This window comes from Mastigoproctus giganteus, chromosome 13, assembly GCF_048544385.1.
Source record: "Mastigoproctus giganteus isolate SK-2022 chromosome 13, ASM4854438v1, whole genome shotgun sequence".
NCBI classification, from domain to species: domain Eukaryota; kingdom Metazoa; phylum Arthropoda; class Arachnida; order Uropygi; family Thelyphonidae; genus Mastigoproctus; species Mastigoproctus giganteus.
This window is the reverse complement of record NC_143587.1, coordinates 150436022-150456924: the sequence shown is the minus strand read 5'-3', so window position 1 is coordinate 150456924 and position 20903 is coordinate 150436022. Positions and strand designations below refer to the sequence as shown.

General features: G+C 36.8%; 1 protein-coding gene across 2 annotated transcripts in view; it reads left to right on the top strand.

Moving 5' to 3' along the window:
• Positions 1 to 20903, top strand: part of dom (domino helicase) — an 896769-nt gene that overhangs the window by 179876 nt on the left and 695990 nt on the right. For both annotated transcript variants that reach the window (XM_090388005.1, XM_090388004.1), the window contains exon 11: positions 12093 to 12245. In XM_090388005.1, the coding sequence (XP_090244131.1) occupies positions 12093 to 12245 (153 nt within the window). The remainder of the gene's footprint in view (positions 1 to 12092; positions 12246 to 20903) is intronic.

Genomic DNA, 20903 nt, shown 5'->3' with positions numbered 1-20903 from the left:
ACCTATCAACCCACAACGACAGATGGAAGTTTGTTCCAGCAATTAACCACCCTCTGGCTAAGGCATATTTCCGCACATCTATTCTACATCTGTCTTTTCTTAATTTGAATTTTTGCCCCCTTAGGTTCGTAATCTGAAAAAATGGAAGGATCCCATCAGAATTCAGCTCAATCCATTCAAGGCCTTATACACCTCAATCAGATCACCGTGCAGGTGCCTAGTGTCCAGCCACTGCGATTTGCAGAACTTAACCCTCTCTTGGTAAGAGGATCCCTTCATTCCCCTCACCAATCTTGTTGCCCTTCTCTGTACATGCTCAAGCAAATCTACATGCTTCCTAAAATGAGGCCTCCAGACCTGTACGCAGTACTTATTCCTATATATCGTTGACAAAACCCCATGACCTGCTCTGTCAGCGTGTCTGCATTTCTCAGAAAACTTCATATCTGACTGCACAATTACTCCAAGATCTTTTTCATTTTCTACCACCTTAAGTGTAGTACCACACAGTTGGTACGTTTCACTGGTGTTACTTCTACCCATATGCAGTACTTTGTATTTGTCGAGGTTAAACTTCAGTTGCCACTTCTTAGCCCATCTGCTCAAATTATCTAGATCCTGTTGCAGTAGCACACTGCCATTACTGTCACTAACAACCCTGCCAACCTTTGTATCATCTGCAAACTTCGACACTAAACCTGATATACCTTCATCAGTATCAATGTTAAATATACAAAACAACAGAAGACCCAACACCGAACCATGTGGGACTTCACTAATAACATTAGTCCACGGAGAGCAGCACCCATTGATTACCACCCTCTGTCTTCTCCCGCTCAACCATCCTTTTATCCATTGTAGCAACTTACCCTTAATACCATTCTGCTCCATTTTGTACAATAGTCTTCCATGTGCAACAGTGTCAAAAGCTTTGCTGAAATCCAAATATATGATATCAAAATTATTTATTCCATCCGGTTCCTTTGTAACCACATCATAATATCCTATCAAATTTGTCAGAACAAGACTTTCCCTTAACAGACCCATGCTGTGTCTGAATTATTGCTGCAGTCTTGTCTAGATGATCCTGTAATGAATCTTTAACCAGTGAGTCCATTATTTTACACTGAACAGAAGTTAAATTAACTGGTCTGTAATTACTCGTGTCACCCTTCGATCCCCCCCCCTTGTGAATTGGGGATACATTTGCACATCTCCAGTCCATGGGGACCTCCCCTGAGTCCAGGGATGCTCTCATAATTATGGATAAGGGTTTGCTTAGTTGCTTTAATATAACTGGATAGATCCCATCCATCCCAGGTGCTTTTTTATGTTTAACTTCAACAATCACCTCCACTTTGCTCTGAGTTATTACAAAATCATTAAGCACCCTGCTACAATTTGATAACCTTCTGTCATTTTCAAACCTTAATAACTCCTCATGTGTGAATGTAGATGCAAAATACTCATTCAGTTTGTTTCCTATCTGAGCAGGATCATCAACAGTCGAACCATCGATATCAAGTGGACCAATCAGGTTTTGAGAACAAGTGGAGAAATACCATCAGGACCTATAGCTTTCTTAGCATCAAGATTCGCTAATCCTTCTGGCATCCTTTTGACAAAGACCACAGGAGGCATTGAACGGAGTGTGTTGGGAATGGTGGCAGGTGTTTTACCAAGATCATTAATACATGAGTTGGAAGAAAAATGGGATGCTAACAGGTCAGCTTTATCCTTGGCCAAAGTGACAACAGAACCATCTGGTTTGGACAGAGGTGGGAGCAGAGATGGGCAAAAGTTGCAGCCAATAGCTTTAGCAAGAGACCAGAATGCTCGGCTGCCATTAGGGCAAGAAGCAAGTGTTCTACTCTTAGCCTGGTCAAACTCTAGTTTGGACTGATTAATAACTGCTTTACAATCGTTGGAGCTTTGGTTTAGGCAGAAAATGAAACTGAAGAATTGGAAACAAGCCAATAACGGTATGCTACTTTCTTCGATTGAACTGCCTTAGCACATTTATTGGAAAACCAAGGATTAGATAAAGGACGAGATTTTAAAGTGGAGTGTGGGATAAAGGATTCCATTCCTGCAAGAATAATTTCACTGACACGATCTGAGCAAACGGTGACATCAGAAGTTTTGAAACAGGAATCCGACCAAGGAAAAGAAGAAAATAAATCTCGCAGGTCATCCCATTTTGCATTCTTGTAATGCCAAACAACACTAAGTTGGGAATAGCCATGAGATAAAGGCTCTATTGGAGAAGAGACAATCACCAAGTTGTGATCTGAGGTGCCTAAAGGACCTCTCACTTCGACCGTGTACTTAGAAGGGTTATTTGTGAGAAAAAGATCAAGCATGTTGGCTGTATGGTTAGGATTGTCTGATATTTTTGTAGGTAAATGAACAATCTGTGGAAGGTCATAAGTAATTGCAAAAGCCTCAGCATCTCGACGAACTGGGTCGGTGTGACTAGAAAACGGAAGCCAGCTGGAGTTGTGAACATTAAAATCACCAAGGAAAATTACCTCACTGTTAGGAAAGTTTGACCAGAGAGAAAGTCAAGTTGCAGAGAGAGGAAGTCAAAGAGCTCCAAGTGATTAATGGAATTGGGAGAACGGTGGAGACAACAGATGAATTTGACACAATGTTGTAGAGAGATTTTAAGCCAGAGAAGATCGAAGAGGAGATTCCAAATTATCAAGTCTCTGACGGGGAATATCGGAACAGACAATTACACAAGGTACCACCTTTGAGGCGAAAGGAATCGTACTGCGAATAATTTGGGCAACTGAGATGAGCAGTAGTTGAATCAACCGATAACTGAGATTCTGTCATGGGGTTTGGCAGACTGCAAGTGGAAATGGAAATCATTGAGATTAGAATTGAGACCACGTATATTTGTGAAATGAATTAGGAAGTGTTAGGGAGGTTTAGATCTTTTCGCAGATAAGCTTACTCTATTAGTTTGACAATTCATGGTGTATTCAATGGTAAGAAAAAGGGTGGGACATGTTGTATGAATTATGAAATTTTTGGATATGGCATACACGTGGTAAGAATATACCCAGATCCTTGACGTAACCTGGCCTCGACAATGCCCCCTGCATGCACACTACTCCGACTCCCTCCAGTCAATATCTCGCAGAGTAGTGGTAGCAAGATGATACACTAGCTGATCCAGAAGCCTCCTAGAGAGTTACCAATATGTCCGGTCCGGTTCAGTCCTAAAGAGTTACCAGTTCGGCTCTTGGTGATTTCTTTTTTTCCACTCTTGACTCTCTCTCTCTCTCAGGGTAACTTAAAGGTTTTTTTTTTTTTTTTTTTGGCTGGTGTAGCATAAGCCTTGGGCTTCCTTGCACCATAAAGCTAATAATAATAAGTTAATGGGTGGTCCTCACGTTTTCTGGATTTAAATAGAAATAGAGAATACAGCAGGCCCTCATAATGCGGTTTGCTCTACGCTGATTTACTATAAGGATGTTCTTATATTATAACTCATATCTCCTTCTAATGCTGTCACAATTCACTATAACACTCTTTTACCAGCATACAGATAATTTTTGGCATGGTTATTGAAAACCATCTGATGTAGTCGATAGCTTGAAAATAAATAGTAAAACAGCATTAAAAGGTTTTCCCCGCTGACTTGCAAAATTTTATTCCACAGTCTGTGAAATTTTCTTCCACACTAATTTAATTGCAGTACAGTGGCTTGTTACGTAGTTCTCAGATCAACATTTTAAAATATGGTAAAGTATATTGCTTGTTATATTTGCTTTATATGCATTTATCCAATGTCTAGTCATCACTCATAGAGCGTTAGGTAATGGACAGTTTACTCGAACATTGTATGCTAATTAATGCAATGCAGCTACATTTTCGAAGATGAATAATAGTGGATAAGAATTAAAAAGCAACAACGACTGGGCACAGTACGTAACCTACTAAGTTAAGAAAAAGACAGAATTTGAAAATTAAATTAAATTATACATTTTGAAGAGAATCGATTCCATTCAATGATAAGTGGATGTGTGCAATCATTTAGGAATGGCAGATTCAACTGTAATAAAAATGATAAAAAAATATAGAATTAATTTTAGTAGTAGGAAAGACAGCTGTTCCACTGCAAGCAACTAAATTGGTTATGGCTAGACCTGCCATTATAATTGCAATGGAGAGACTTCTAAATAATTTTATTGAAGATAATAGCCAATGCACAATTCTGCTAAGTTAAATATTATTTTAAAAAAAGTGGAACCATTTAAAGCTAGTAAGGGCTGATTAAATAGATTTAAAATTCAGGGAGAAGCTGTAAGTGCAAATCAAGAAAGAGCCAAAACTTTCAAAAAAGAATTTAAAATTATTGAAGAGACGTGTTATACTGCTCAACAAGTTTTTAACATATATTAAACAGGACTTTTTTTGGAAACGAATGCCTAAAACAAGTTTCAAGTCGAAAGAAGAAGAAAAAAACATGCCACGCTTCAAAGTGGTGAAGGATCCGTTGATTTCATTGTGGAGTGGTAACGCTGCGGGGAATTTTAAAGTAAAACCCCTTTTAGTTTACTAAGAAGAGGGCCAAAGTACAACCCAAAATCGACCAATGATGCTAAAACTCAACAGCCAGGGCCACCCGATTAATAGGTTTATGATTTTAATTGGCATTTTAAGTTTACTTTTGATACATAATTATATACTTATGTAACGGAGAATATTTTATATGTACGGATTTTTAATATTAAATGTTTTGACCGATATTTGGCATCTTTTCAATATCGTTTATTGTTTGTGAGTCATGATGAAATAGGGCAGGGGTGGTCAACAAGTCGATTGCAGTTTTAATTTCGGTCGATCACAGTGAATTTTAAATATATATAAAAAAAATCCACATGGGCTCACACCTGGTGAGTATGGGCTTGGCACACCTAGGGTCCTGAGCTGGATATCATCATTCTTCTCTTTCTTTGTGATTCTCCCCCCCCCCCTCTCTCTCTCTCTCTCTCTCTCTCTCTCACACACACATGGTAATTCAGAATTTTTTTTTTTTTTTTTTTTTTACTGGTGCAGCATAAGCCTCAGGATTCCTTGCACCATAATAATAATAAATAGATTAGTCAAAATCTAAATGTTATTATTATTATGTGCCACACTACATGCGCTTATTAAAATTCGCTGAACGACATGAATACTCTTGTTGCCTCGCAGCCGCTAGGCTTGTCTAGTGAAAATTCACGCAGTTACGTTGTGGAGAGCATGTGTAGGCATTGAATTATTATTTAGCTTACTTAATATTAATAAGTGGACCGTACTTATATGTTAATTTGATTTAAAATGAATACTATGATAAACAGTAAAACCTATCTTCTTCATCGACTGGAAAGAATACTTTTTTGTAACGATAAAAGAAAAATTTTGTTGTTTGATTTGCAATGCTTTCGTGGCTATACCCAAAAAAAGGAAATTTAGAAAGGCACTTCAACACACTCCATGGTAAATACCAATAAGATTTTCCGCCTAATAGGGACCTTAGAAAAATAAATTAAAATAACTTAAATCCAGATTATTCGCACAACAAAATTTCTTTGTGACACCTAATTTACAATCTAAAGCAGTAACTGTAGCGTCAATTAAAGTAAGTCATCTTCTTGCAAAAAAATGCAAACACTTTTCTGATGGTTAATTCATCAAAGATGCATTTTTAGAAATCACAGATTCTTTTTTTGAAAATTTTAAGAATAAAAATCAAATTAAAAGTGCTCTTCAAGATCTGCAGTTATCTTGAAATACTGTGATGCAACGCATCGAAAAAATGATTAAAAATGTGAGTGAACAATTGCGTGCTCACATTGCTAATTGTGTGTCCTTTTCTTTACAACTGGATGAATCTACAGATGTCAGTGATACAGCCCCATTGCTCATTTCAGTTCGTATGGATTTTGATGATTCTGCCACTAGAGAAGAACTGCTGGGTATAGTTTCGTTAAAAGAAAGAACTAGAGATCCAGATGGAGATAAAGCAATGATGGGGCATCTTTTCAGATTCATCGCATTGTGCCAAAAAGGATGATGAATTCCCAGATTTTTTGAGTTACCACTGTATCATCCACCAACAAGTGTTAACCAGCAAAAGATTAAATACTAAAAGTGTTATGGACATAGCTTTCAAAATCGTGAATTCCATCAGAGGACAATCTCTTCAAAGGAGACTTTTCAAAATGCAACTTGATGAAAATGAACGAGATCTGATTTTACCCACAGATGTTAGGTGGCTAAGTCAGAGTAAGTCTCTACAGAGATTTCAATATTTGCTGAATGAAATTAAAACAATTTGTTGATCAAACTTTTTTTGGGGAGATGATTATCAGCAGCTACAAGATATGGAGTGGTTGTGTGGTCCGTCTTTTTTGGCAGATTTTACCAGTAAATTAAGTGATCTGAATTTGGAATTACAAGGAAAATAAAAATGTGGGTGACAAGATTTTGTAGTATTTCTGCATATAAATATTAATTTTTGGCAATGGCTAAGGATCTCGAAAAAAATATATTTGATCATTTTGCAAATACGCAAGTTCATTTGCAAAAATATCCTGTTTTTGCATTAAATAGTGAGAAATATGTTTCTGAAATTGAAAAAGTTGTGGGCAATTTTGATTCAGTGATTTTAAAACAATTGAAGACATTGTTCAATATATTTCTTATCCATTTAATGTCAACTTAGATACAAAACAAATTGCAGAAAAAATTGCTGTGATTTTTCTCGTGGAGAAAAAAAAAAAATATATTTCTTGAAAATGAAATTATTACATTGCGAAACGATATCTTCCTAAAAGCCAGTTCCTCAGAAAAAGACTTGGAAATATGTTTGCCGAGAAAAGTACTCCAATGTAAAAAAAAAAAAAAAAAAAAATATGCAGTAAACTTTTAAATTCCTGTTTTGGTTCCACATATTTACGTGAATCGGCCTTTTCTTATTTGAAACAAATATAGACGAAGAATCGCTCTACTTTTCCGGACTTGCATACAGAAAATTCTTTACAGTTGGCCTTATCACAGTATATCCCGATTTCAAAAGCTTGGCAGATGACATGAACACAAACTTTGCATAAATTAAAATTTCAAATACGTACAAATCTAAAATAAGAATTCTGAATTGCATTTAATTTTAAAATTTATAAACAACATTTTTCAATATGTGTTGATTAACTTTTTTAACCATGTGCTATGAAATCCTTGAGATGGCAGATCACGGCACATTTTGAAGAAAAAAAAAATAGATCGCATAACAAATTAAGTTAGCCACTCCTGCTGTAGGCTGTTACTCACAAATACATGTGTTACATTTTGGGAATACAGTGCTCACTTAGCGCTCTGTTTTCCGGGAACGAATTATCAGTGTTAATTGGGGGTCCCCAGTAATGAGTGCACTGGAACACCACGTTCCCTTACATATTAATTCTTGGGTCATATTCCTTGATTCCTGGATTGAATGTTAGTATTAGCTTTAGTAGAGGCATGCGATGCAAGAAAGCAAGAATATGCAGCATTAGCCAAAAAAAAAAAAAAAAACTCCCATTTTACCCCTCCAAATGCCTGTCCAGCTCAGCCTTAAATTTATTTAGGCTATCAACTTCCACAACAGAAGATGGAAGTCTGTTCCACCAATCAGCTACCCACTGGCTAAAGGCAAATTTCCGCACATCTATTCTACAACTGTCTTTCCTCAATTTGAATCTGTGCCCTCTCAGGTTCTTAATCTGAGAAAGAGGAAGAATCCCATCAGCATTCAGCTTGCTCAACCCATTCAAGGCCTTATACACCTCAATCAGATCACCTCGCAGGTGCGTACTCTCCAGGTGCTGCAATTTGCAGAACTTAAGCCTTTCTTGGTAAGAGCACTCCTTTGTTCCCCTCACCAATCTTGTTATCCTTCTTTGTGCTCATTCTAGCAAATCTACATCTTCCTAAAATGAGGCCTCCAGACCTGTAAACAGTACTCTAGGTGTGGCCTGACCATTGCCTTGTATAATGGGATAATCACATCCCTATCCCTGCTAGCAAAATTCATATATATATCATTGACAAGACTCTATTACCTGCCGTGGCAGCCCATCTGCACTGCTCAGCGAAGTTCATATTTGACTGCACAATTACCTTTCGGTCTTTTTCACTTTCCACTTCGCTGAGTGTAGTACCACACAGTTGGTAGGTTTCTCTTCGGTTATTGCTACCCATATGCATTTTGTCAATATTAAACTTCATTTGGCCCTTCTCAGCCCATTTGCCCACCTCATCTATATCCACTTGGAGTAGCATAATGTCTTTATTGTCGTTAAGAACCCTGCCAACCTTTCTATTATCTGCAGACTTGGACATTAAACCTGATATACCTTCATCAATATCATTGATAAATATACAAAACAACAATAGGCCCAACACCGAACCCTGGGGAACTCCACTAATAACATTTGTTCACGAAGAGCAGTGTCCATTGATTACCACTCTCTGTCGTCTCCCACTCAACCATCCCTTTATCCATTGTAGCGACTTGACTTTAATGCTATACCTCTCCAATTTGTACATCAGTCTTCCGTGTGCGACAGTATCAAAAGCTTTCCTAAAATCCTAGTATATGATATCAAAATTATGTTTAAGTTCAACCATTTCTCCTCCACTTTTCTCTCCCTTATTACAAAATCACTTAGCTCCCTGTAAGAGTTTGAAAAACGTCTGGCACTCCCCTCATCGAAAAACTCCTCATGTGTGAATGTAGTTGAAAAATACTCATTCAGTTTATCAGCTCCCTGAGCATGATTATCAATAGTCAACCCATCTATGTTAAGTGGTCCAATCTTATGCATCCCTTTCCTTCTACAGTTTACATAAGTATAGAACTCTTTGCTGTTTTTCTTTGCATCCTTTGCCAAGGATCTCATAATCTGCCTTTGCCTACCTAACTTATTATGCATACAGTGTTTACTTTATGAATTTCTATGCAGCTCTGAAACAAAGCAGAATATGCAGAGAAAGCGCCATCTCCAAGTACTTTTTAGAATAATTTCATTGATGTCAAATGATGAATGCACTGCCGATGAATTCTCATGTAGATTGATCTACTTCGAAAATATTATATCTATTAAGTAACATTTTGCAAATGATTCTGAATCATTATAATTAAAATTCTTCTTAATTATAATGTTTGGTCACAGAGTAAAAATGCAGTGCAACCTTGATATAATGCACATATCAGGCAACAACTTTAATCCTGAACTATAAGCAAAGCATATTATAGCTAAAAAATTATACCAATTTTCCCAGATTTTTTTTTTTTTTTAACATGACTGTGCATCGTATTTAGTAAATAAATACTTTATTTACTAATATTTTATGAGTATACAGACTTAAAGACATCAAGTATTAAAGGTTATATCATTTCCTTTACTTTCTACTAATACACAATATTGTTATGGGCTTATATTTTACCCATCCATTCTGAAATAGTCATGTAATTTAGTTTTACTGAACTGATGACAGCAGAACATAATTCTTAATAATGGTCAGATGCAGTAAATGAAGATGTTCAGTATCGCCCTGATGTTCTACCCATGCCATCACCTCAATAGTGTTTTGAAGCACTGTTAATTTCTGGTGTTTTTTTCTGACACGAGTCATCCACATTATCTTCTGAGTCAATCCCCATGTAATTTCTGTTTGTCGATTGCCCTCCCATTTGCACAGAGGATGCAATTTCTTCCTCTCTCAGGTAATGCGCTGCTTTGGGTTCCACATCCACCTCAATCCAAGCCGCCAGGTCATTTTCTCCAAGCCTGCACCAAGTACTTTACAAGAAGCTTTTGCTTCTTGTTCTGAAAATACTGCTAAATTATTATTATTATTATTATTATTATTGTTGCTCTTATTTTATTTCTCTCTGATTGGGGGATTCTGCTCCATGACGGTTACTGCTACCAAGGGTGGTTTTCGTGTGGTGTTACTGTTGGTCGAGGAACTCTCTGACTATCCTACAGGTGTTCAGGATTGCGACTTTCTGGAGTTCCTTGTATGTGTTCTCTGGGAGACCTTGCTGCCAGGCTGCTATGTAGGCTAATCGGCACCATACCAGTGGTTGACACGATGACCGGGATGGTCATTACTTCTTGCATATGCCACATCTCCTTGACCTCATGTCTCAGGTTTGTGTACTTCGTAATTTTTTCCTCATGGGTTTTCTGGACATTAGTGTTGGGGACCACTATGTCAATCAGGTAGGTAGCCTTTTCTACCTTGTCCACAAGGGTTATGTCCAGTCTGTTGTGCGGGATGGTCTTATCCATTATTATGGTGTCGTCCCAGTACAGCTTGTGGGTTCGGGTCTCTAGTACTGATTGGGGTTCGTACTTGTAGTATGGTACACTTTCTTTGGTCAACTGGTATTTCCTCGCTAGATTCTGAAGTATTATCCTTGCTACCTGGTCATGTCTATAAGTGTACTCACAGCCTGGGTGATCACTTTGTACCCCCACGGTGATGAGTTGGATTGTTTCAATTCCAGGTGGCCTTGTCGACGTGTCATTTGACATTCTGGGCTCCTTTGCGATGTATTTTCTATAGTTTCTGGTGTTGATTACCTGGTCTTGGATGGCCAGCATGAATCCTTCAATTTCGGGGAAGAGAGTCCCGTTTGTGAGCCATGCATTGGAAGAAATATTATCGATGTGATCTTGATGGAGGTCATTGTAGTGTCTGTCATGGAGTGTCTTCTTTGCCCATATTTCTAGCTTTGTTTCTTGTGCTGTCTGAGTGGGAGGGGGGGCTCCTCACTTAGGTTGATTGGGGTATACCACTTATCTATCTTCCTTATGGCCTGGTGAAGTGGTGCTGTGTTGTTCTCGAAGTAATCCTTCAGGTTAACTATCACTAATTTCTGTTGCTCTATCAGACCCCTTCCTCCCTCTTTCCGAACTATTGTTAGCTCTCCACTGCTGACTTTGGGTGGTGTTGGGGCTTCTTGGTCATCATTGTCCTAGTCTTTCGCATGATATCCTCTAGCTCAGTGTTAGTCCAATCTATGACCCCACAGGAGTATGATAGTACTGGAGCTGCATAGGTGTTTATGGCTTTAACTGTGTTCCCTCCTTTCAGTTTTGCTTTCAGCAGGCTTCTGAGTCTCTGATGATATTTTTCGGTCAGGCACTTCTTGATTTGCTTTTGCTCTAACTGCTGAGCTTGCATCATCCCTAAGTATTTGTAGGTCTCTCCTTCTGTCATAGCTCCGATCTCTAAGGTTATTATTATTATTGCTAATCTTGTCTTTTGAATACATTTTTTATAGCAGTTTTCAATTGCTGTTCAGCTTACTTTCTCCCAAACTAATCCAGTATTGTATGCAACGTCTTTCAGTGTTAATATTTTCAGAAATTCTAGAACTTGAATTTCTTAGTTCACAACATCAGCAAGCAGCTCACCATGATAGTAGGACTTTAACACTCAAATAATGCACTGATCTATGGGATGAATTTGTGCAGTTGTGTTCCTTGACAGAAACATACTGATCTTGCCATTTTTTTTTTTTTTTCTTTTAGTACATTATTCAAAGGATGAGCTAGCAAGTGATCTAACACCAACAGAATCTTTTCTTCAAGTTTTTTTTGGAAAGAAAGTGGTGTCTCACTGATGGTACAAACTCACTTTCAAACTATGAAGCAAAAATATCACTTGTCATGCAAGTGTTGGTGCTATTTTCATAAATCACTGGTAGAAATTTCTTGTTGATATGCTTAAAGTACCGTGTTATCCGTCTTTTCATCTCTTGGAAATACGGCAACAGGATGTACAGGTGAAACGAGTATGTATAGTATTCACTTTTTTCAAGTTTCCAATATGAAATTGCTAGTTCTTTCGACACATTACATTTTTTCACAAGATGTTTTGGCGAATGTAATCATACTCGTGATATTCCGAAACTGCGGTATGATCTCATACGTAATATCAAGGTTGCATTGTAGTTATTTTTACCTGTTACTTGTAAATATTTTTATATTGACTTGATGAAATTTTTTAAGTACTGCTGTAAATTTCATTTTGTTCAGCTGAATTGCCTGTGGAAGAATTATATAAGAAGTATGCTGATGCATATGCTACTGACATGGATGTATCAGAATCAGAAGAGGAAGAGGATGAAGATGATGATGATTATTCTGCTGAAGAGAATGTGGATAACTCATTTTCCAGTAGCACAAAAGGTAATGTTAATGATTTTTTTTTTTTTCTTTCTAATCAACTTTGATCCCCTGTTTTCCATAATTATTATGTATGTGTATTCTTTGAATGTATATTCTTTTACAGCTGTGTTTACCTGGCATCCATTGGATAGTTTACTCTTTCTTAGTAATAACCCCATGCCCTTTGCCAATTGCTGACCCATCTATGTAGAATATGATTTTCATGTAATGCATAATGGAAAAGGGATTTTCCAAAGGTAAATTACCAACAGATAAATGAGAAAAGATTAGTAGTTGAACATTAAATGGAATTTGACTAGTTTGTGTATGTATTTGGACTTATTCGGAAAAAAAAGGGCGGGGGTGGAAATAAAGAGATCGAATTATAGGTAATAATGTGGCAGGAATGGAATGGTTGTGTGATAAGGAGTGGACTGAGTTTCTGAGTAAGGGATCATTAATTTACCTGAGTCTTCTTTTGAATAGCAACTGAAAGTTTCAAAGTGGTTTTCGAGAAACCTCTCTGAACTGCCAAATGTGGAAGATATTCCATAGTAATGTAGATTTCTGATATATACGGAGACAGGAGCTATTAGATAAAAAGCACATTTGAGAGCAGAACAGAAAGTGTAGTTTTTTTTTTAATCCAAGTGATTGTGATCCCAAGAAAGGATACGTGACCTGATCTAATGATTTTGAGTGTTTTTGTAGATGACTGTGGAAGCCATTCAGTTTTTTGTCAGAAATAAGTGAGGATACATTTTAGAAGGATTAAATTTTGCTAATTTTTCTTATCCCCACCAGGAAATTACTTGGGCATAAGTATTTAGGAACTACCAGTGGATATTGAAGAAGTTGTCACTGTGTGCAGAGTGGAATTTCGTAATTATTATTATAATTAGCCATATGGTGCAAGGAAGCTTGAGGCTTATGTTGCACCAGCCAAAAAAAAAAAAAATTCCTGAGTTACCTAGAGAGAGAGAGAGAGAGAGATCACCAAGAAAGAGAAGAATGATGATATCCGGACCCTGAGTTTGCCAAGTCCGTACTCACCACATGTGAGCTCCTGGGATCATAAAGTAAAATATTATAACGAACAGAAACTGAAACATAGATAGAAATTAAATATACAGATAAATACTAAAAGCAATAAAAACAAAATATGCACCAAGAGGTTTGTGAAGCAATGTGTTCTTTTATGACATTTACTGACAAATAGTACAGCATATCACACATGATACAACATACCAACACACCAATGCATTTTGTGAATGGTGACAAGGGAGGGATGGTAGAAACTTGAGAGACAAAGTTGGGTGGGGGAAGAAGTGGCAAGACATCAGCCATCATACTCCAGAAGTAAGATGATGTAGCTTTACCCTGTTATAAGTTTGCCATTGCTCATCATGCTATAAGTTAACCATTTCCATAATAGTGTGTGTGTGTGTGTGGGTTCCAGCATTATGACTAATGTTGGAACCCACCACAACTATGTGGAGCACTTACAACGAAGTCAAGAATCACGTCCACAATCCAAAATTTCAACATTGGAATGTGGCTTGCAGTTAACATGTTGCTTACATCAATACTCATGCTAATTGTAACCGACATTCCAATGAGAAATTTTGGCTTGTGTACACAATTCTCTCATTTGCTGCAATCAGGAGCGATGGTGAGAATCAAACAATATTTATTTTAAAAGTGGCTTAGCCATTGAATTCCTAAGCTTCTCATTTTGATCCATCAAAACATACCTTACTGTATTTCATTGGTCGAATATTCTTTTTTTGTACATTAGCATTAATAGAGGCAAACACCAGCCATGGAATTAAAAATATTTTACTATAAAAATAAAATATACAGAAATAAAATATAAAGAAATACTGTGATACACTATCGGAAGACTAAACTATTACAATAAATTACGATAAAACATTAAAAATACCGAAGCAATAAAATTATCTAAAATAAACTGGATTAAAAGTGATAAAATCTGAAGCTTTCGAAGACTGCTGTCTCCTTCTTCAACAGTATACTATTACTGCAATGACACATCCTTAGTAGCAGGCCCATGGCACTCATACCCGTGGTCCATCAGACACATGGTCGGCATTACCCATGTGCACATCGGAAACGGAAGTGGCTCGGGAGCGTGTCAAACAGAACCGGTCATCCCGTCTGAGGACAACTGCCTCAAAAAGGGGGTGTAAACGTGTCCCCCTGCCCCCGTTAATAGTATTTGTAATTTCGGAGACAGCAGTCTCTGAAAGCTTCAGGTTTTATCATTTTTAATCCAGTTTATTTTAGATAATTTTATTGCTTCGGTATTTTTAACTATATTTTTAACTTTTTATCGTAGTTTATTTTATCATAATTTATTGTAATATTTTAGTCTTCCGATAGTGTATCACAGTATTTCATTATATTTTATTTCTGTATATTTTATTTTTATAGTAAAAATTTTTAATTCCTTGGCTGGTGTTTGTCTTTAATTATTGCAGTATGGAATTTCCCAGCCCCATAGGCCTGTTTGAAGATATTAATAGAGGCATACGATGCAAGAAAGCAAGCTTATGCAGCATTAGCCAAAAAAAAAAAAAAAAAAAAAAAAAAACCCTCCCATTTCACCCCTCCATTCATTCCAAATGCCTGTCCAGCTCAGCTTTAAATTTATTTAGGCTATCAACTTCCACAACAAAAGATGGAAGTCTGTTCCACCAATCAACTGTCTGCTGGCTAAAGGCAAATTTCTGCACATCTATTCTACAACTGTCTTTCCTCAATTTGAATCTGTGCCCCCTCAGGTTCTTAATCTGAGCAAGAGGAAGAATCCCATTAGCATTCAGCTTGCTCAACCCATTCAAGGCCTTATACACCTCAATCAGATCACCTCACAGTTGCCTTCTCTGCAGGCACTGCAATTTTCAGAACTTAAGCCTTTCTTGGTAAGAACACCCCCTTTGTTCCTCTCACCTCTCCTAAAATGAGGCCTCCAGGCCTGTAAACACTACTGTTCCTGACACCATTAGACTTCTTCTTGTGGAGCTACCTAAATAACATCGTCTATGTAGAAACTATTCATGATTTGTGTCATTTAAAGAAAAGGTCATAGCTGCAATAGCAATAGCTATGCTGGAAATGATTGAGCACACATGGACATAGATTGACTACTGCTTTGTTATTTGCCGAGCAATGAACAGTACTCATTGAAACATAGTATGATATGAAGTAAAACTTGAGATATTCCTGTAGATATGAACAAATAAATCAATTGTTGATGTAAATATTTGCATTGCTATTTTATCATGTAACCAAGGACACCTTTTTTTAATGACCCTATATGAAACAGAATGAAAAAACAGTTTAAAAGCTCTGATGCAGTATTTCTTCCTGGAAGAAAATATTCAGAAATACCTTCTATCTGTATAATTGACAATGTGTTTCACATTATAGCACCTCCATTTCAGAAATCCAAAATATCTGCAGAAATCTCTTCTTGAAAAATTTAATTCTCTTTATTTAAAATTTAATTCTCAATATCCATTCTTTCCAGGTTTCTGATAAACTGCATAAATATTTGTCATCTACATTCACACATGAAGAAGTTTTTAGATAATGGAAATAATGCCAGACATCTGCTGAGAAGTAACTGTGAGCTGAATGAATTGTAATAACTTAACGGAAAGTTTAAGAGATATTTGAAGCTAAAATAAATAATACACCTTGAGATTGATGGAGTCTATCCATTAATATTAAAAGGAGTAGAAAAACAAAAAAGCAATCCCTTAGCCATAATTATGAGAGATCCTTATATTCTGGTTACTATATATCGGATATGTGCAAATCTCTCTCTCTCACAGACACACGGGCCTATGTCAGCTTGATTTATATTCTAGGAATAATAATAAAGATGTAGAATCATCTTGACAGTTTTGGGGCAATCACAGCATGGATTTTTTAAGGAGATATATGGTCTGACCATTCTGATTACCTGCTGTGATGTGATAACAAAAGAACTGGATGCAAATAGTGATTTTGACATCATATATCAAGTTTCCCTAAAACTTTTGACAGTGTTACACATGAAATACTTCTGTACAAATTGGAGCATGTGGTATGGGGCTGCATTACTGGATGGTTGAGTATCAGAAGATAGAAGATCATAAGTGGACACTGCTCTTTTTTGGGCTAATGTGATGAGTGGCTTCCCCAATATTTTACTGCAGAACCCCCCCCCATCCCCTACTGTTTTCAGTATTTATTAACCCCTTCCCGGAACATTTTTTTCCTGAAAGTGTGCCATAACAGATCTTTTTTTATTTTACAGATTAAAAGTATGCATCATGCGAATACTCATTGTATAGTTTTTTGTGTTTTTTTATAAATTTTTTTGTAGAATATACATCGGAGTAATAACCCATTTGGGCTTTCCCGAGTTATCTCGTGTATGCCAAAAAGTGTGCAAATTATACAGATTTCTTTTATAAATTATCTTTTGAGCTAAAAGAAAGGAACAGAAAAACGCTCTTCACTACTCATTATATAAATAAATTTAAAAAAAGCAAGTGGAACGCACAAGCAGTAACCTCCCACCACAAGCGATAATCGTGAACTAACTACATTCTGACACACGGCTGCTGCAAGTGGTTAGGTGAGGCAAGCGTCGCTTATGGGTGGCAGTTCAAGAGGTGCCGAAATATTTTTCAATATTGTTTTCTAATTGGTTAATACTTATCAGTATTCAGCATGGCAAATTTTATTTTGCTTACTGGCGGCACATAGGAATACACGCTTCTGTTCTGACATTGCTGTACAATGAGTAAATATAAAATAAAAGCCAGTCATCTGCTGCCAGGCGTAACCTGATGATATTTTATCCTGAGATATTTTGTATCCTGAGATATTTTGTGTAGTTCCAAATAACTTTTAAAACTAAAAATGAGATATCTTGGGATAATCCATGAAGCGGTTAATGATACCAATGAGAAGAATATCCAGGTTGTCTAAGCTTGCAAACGAATGCAAAAGTTGGTAAAAATTAAGCAGATTGGGTTGAGAGGTGTCAACTGGGGTTTAACATTGATAAATGCAAGGTCCTACATATGGGCATCAGTAATCATAGAATAATAGGTGGTGTCACACTCTGTGTGCTGAGTTTTGAAAGTGACCTAGAGTCACTTTGAGAAGTTTTGATTGGTTAACAAGTAGCAACTGAGGGTTAACATTAATAAATGCAAGGTACTGCACATGGAGATCAGTAATTGCAGAACTCAGTGTGATGGAATATGAAAGTGACCTAGAGTAATGATATAATCCAAACATAATTCTCTGAGCATTGTAGATAGGTTGCAATGCTCAGAAAATTTTTATCACCTGTCAGTAATATACAGGAATTCTGCCAATAATTCCTCTAAAGTACCGAAGGGAAGGATGTGACACCATTGCAATTGGTTGTTCTTGACTTTTTCAAGGCTATTGAAGGAAGTTCAAGAACTCCAGGACGAGAAAGTTACTCAAGCAAAACGAACAATGTTAAAGAAAGATGAGAATTTGTTCCTATTTGTAGCACCATTTCTTACTTTTTTTTACACCAAACCTTCGTTCATCAGTAAAAGCCAAATACCTAAACTGCCGCATCCATCCTTACATACATACACAACCCTGCACAGTGCTATGTGTCAGAAGTTTGGCCATTCCCAAACTGTCTGCCGAGGAGATCCAGTGTGCTCAAATTGCAAATCAAAGGAACATTTTCATAGTGATTGCAATGGAGAATCATCACAATGTATATACTGCAAAGACAGTCATCCAGCCCTTTCTAAATTCTGTGGGCAATGGAAGCCGGAGAAAAAAAAATCCAGAAATACAAAGTAGAGAACAGTTTCATACCCAAAAGTGAGAAAACATCTGCTATAAAACATGCCTAAATGTACATATGCCGAAGCATCTCAAAGGCACCATACAATTTCAGCTCCAACAGATACATCGGTTCCCTGAAAAGTGTCAATTTCAGAATGGGCTCGATCACTGCTATCATCTGCATCACAGTCAACAAACTGAAAATAAGATAAACAATACTGAAATCTCAATACCGCCTGCAGCTCAGTCAGCTCCAGTTAAGCCAGATCAAATGGAAAATCCAGTTTATGTTAGAAAGAAATCTGATAACACAGCTATGGATATTGCTGAGAATAATACAGCAAAGCTTCAATTAGTACGAAATTCAATTTAGTACGAATTATAAAATAATACCAGACCTTATTTAATATGAGTCAAAATTTGGCTTGTACAAGTTTTTATTCCAAATTGGGCCAAAAATTACACGTGGGTTATCAATGACTTGCACTCCACCTCTGCCTATTGTTGTGCGAAGATATGCTGCAGCTTAAATGTGTATTAAAATTTTTTACAGGACATAGGTATATATTTAAACTCACTGGTCAGTCTGCATATCTTGGCAAGAGCACCCCTTTGTTCCCCTCAACGCAACAAGATCGGTGGGGAAACAAAGGGGTGCTCTTACCTGAATCATTTTGGAAAAGAATGCCTTCAAGAACTTATTTCCAAAAAAGAAAGAACTCGACCTGGAAATAAAGTGACTAGGAATTGTTTAACGCTTTTATTGGGAGACAGTGCAGAAGGAGAATTCAAATTGAAAAATGCTCATTTATCGTCCATTGAATCCTTGGACTCTTATAGGCTAAAATCATTGATTACTTCTAGTTTTTTGGCATTCAAATAAGAAAGGATGGGTAACCAAAGCTCTTTTTGAAGACTGGTTTTCAACCTCTTTTTTTCCCAGCTAAATGAAATTATTGCAAGAATAACAATATTGCTTTTAAACCATTATTGATTCTAGATAATGGCCCTGGTCATCCAACTACACTTGGTACCTTGTGTGAGAATATAAGTCCTTTTTTCACCAGCAAACAGCATCTTTATTGCAGCCTATGGACCAAGGAATAATCTCAACATTTAAAGCGTACTACCTAAGAAGAGTGTTTGCACGAGGAATTGCTCAAACAACTGGTGACAATGAAATTACATTATTTTTTCCAGAAGCCAAATAAAGAAATTCCATCAAAATTATTTGTGTACTGCAAGCAGTATGTGTGTAGTGTGGAAACACATATTGCCTCATTACACAAATAATTTTGATGGCTTTCTCTCTTAAGTGCAAGCTGTTGAAGCTCATGAAGCTTTAAAACAACAAGCTATGGGTGCTGACCCCAATGTTGACCGAAGCATGCAAGTCCTGCCGAGATGTGGATAAAGTTTTCAACAACTACAAGTGTAGGAAGACTTAAAGAAAGAGAAGAAAGTTCAATCTAACCCTTTGAAAATATTTTAATAAAATGTAATAAAGTTGTCTTTGATTAGTTTATAATAAACTTGAATCAGAAATACATTTTTATTATCCTTTGGTAATATATATGTTAATAAACATAAAAGAACTTGTGCTTAAAAATTTTTATTGCATGTTTTCATTGTGATGTGACCAATTTTCATATTTTATGCATTATAATAGCTTCAAATAGTACGAATTTGTTTAATATGATGATTTTGCAGGATTCATTATTCGTACCAATTGAGGCATTGCTTTACTTATGATGAGCCCATTCTAGATCTTTATGCAGAAGATGACATGGACAGATGTCTTCCCAAAACAATACAAAATAAGAATTGACTGCCACAAGCTGAGCAACTTTTAAAAATAGACAGATTTTAGTTCAATGGAATTGCAGAGGATTTTGCAGTAACATATATGACGTATACGAGTTAATTGACCTCTACCATCCTGTGGGCATCTGCCTGCAAAAGACAAATCTAGCAACTCAGGTAGCCGTGTCAGTTAAATATTACACTCTGTTTTAGCAAGATGGCAAAAAGTGGCATGGAGGAGTGGCCATAGACTCAAGAGTTCCTTGTAAGCAAATTGCCCTCCAAACCTCCTTAGAAGCTGTTGCATTTTCTATAATGATTGGCATTGCTGTAACGCTTGTTTCGATCTATCTTCTATCCAATCATCCATATACCATTCAGGAAATGGAAAACTTTGTTTTACAATTACTGTCTCCCGTCTACTTATTAGGAGACTTTAATGGGCACTATCCATTATGGTGATCTCCTGTTTCAGAGACGTGTAGAGCTCATCGAAATCCTACTGGAGAGGCAGAATTTAACATTACTGAACACTGATTTACCAATTTACATTCATTTTCTTATTGGTTCAAGCTCCACAATAGATCTCTCGATATGCTCTCCAATCCTCTTCCCATATGTTGAGTGGATAACACTTGACAATCCTCCCAACAGAGATCGCTATCCAGTAATGTGCAGAATTCAGACCACCAATTCCAAAACAACTGATACACAATGGAAATTTTCCAAAGCAAAATATTAGAAGGTCATGTCTCTTTTGATGATTATATCATTGAGTCTTATCCTATCGATACCATCACCATGCTTGTTAGTATCACAGTGCAGATACCAACAGCTGCAAAAGCCATCATCCCACAGTCTGAATTAAGAAACTGTAGACATACCAATCACTGGTGGAGCAAGATTGTAACAAGGTCTAAAGAGAAAAAAAAAAACAGCATGGAACGTTCCGCAGATACCTGCTCCTATTCTTAACTGGAATGGAAAGGAGATCTTTACTCCTGCACAAAATGTGCA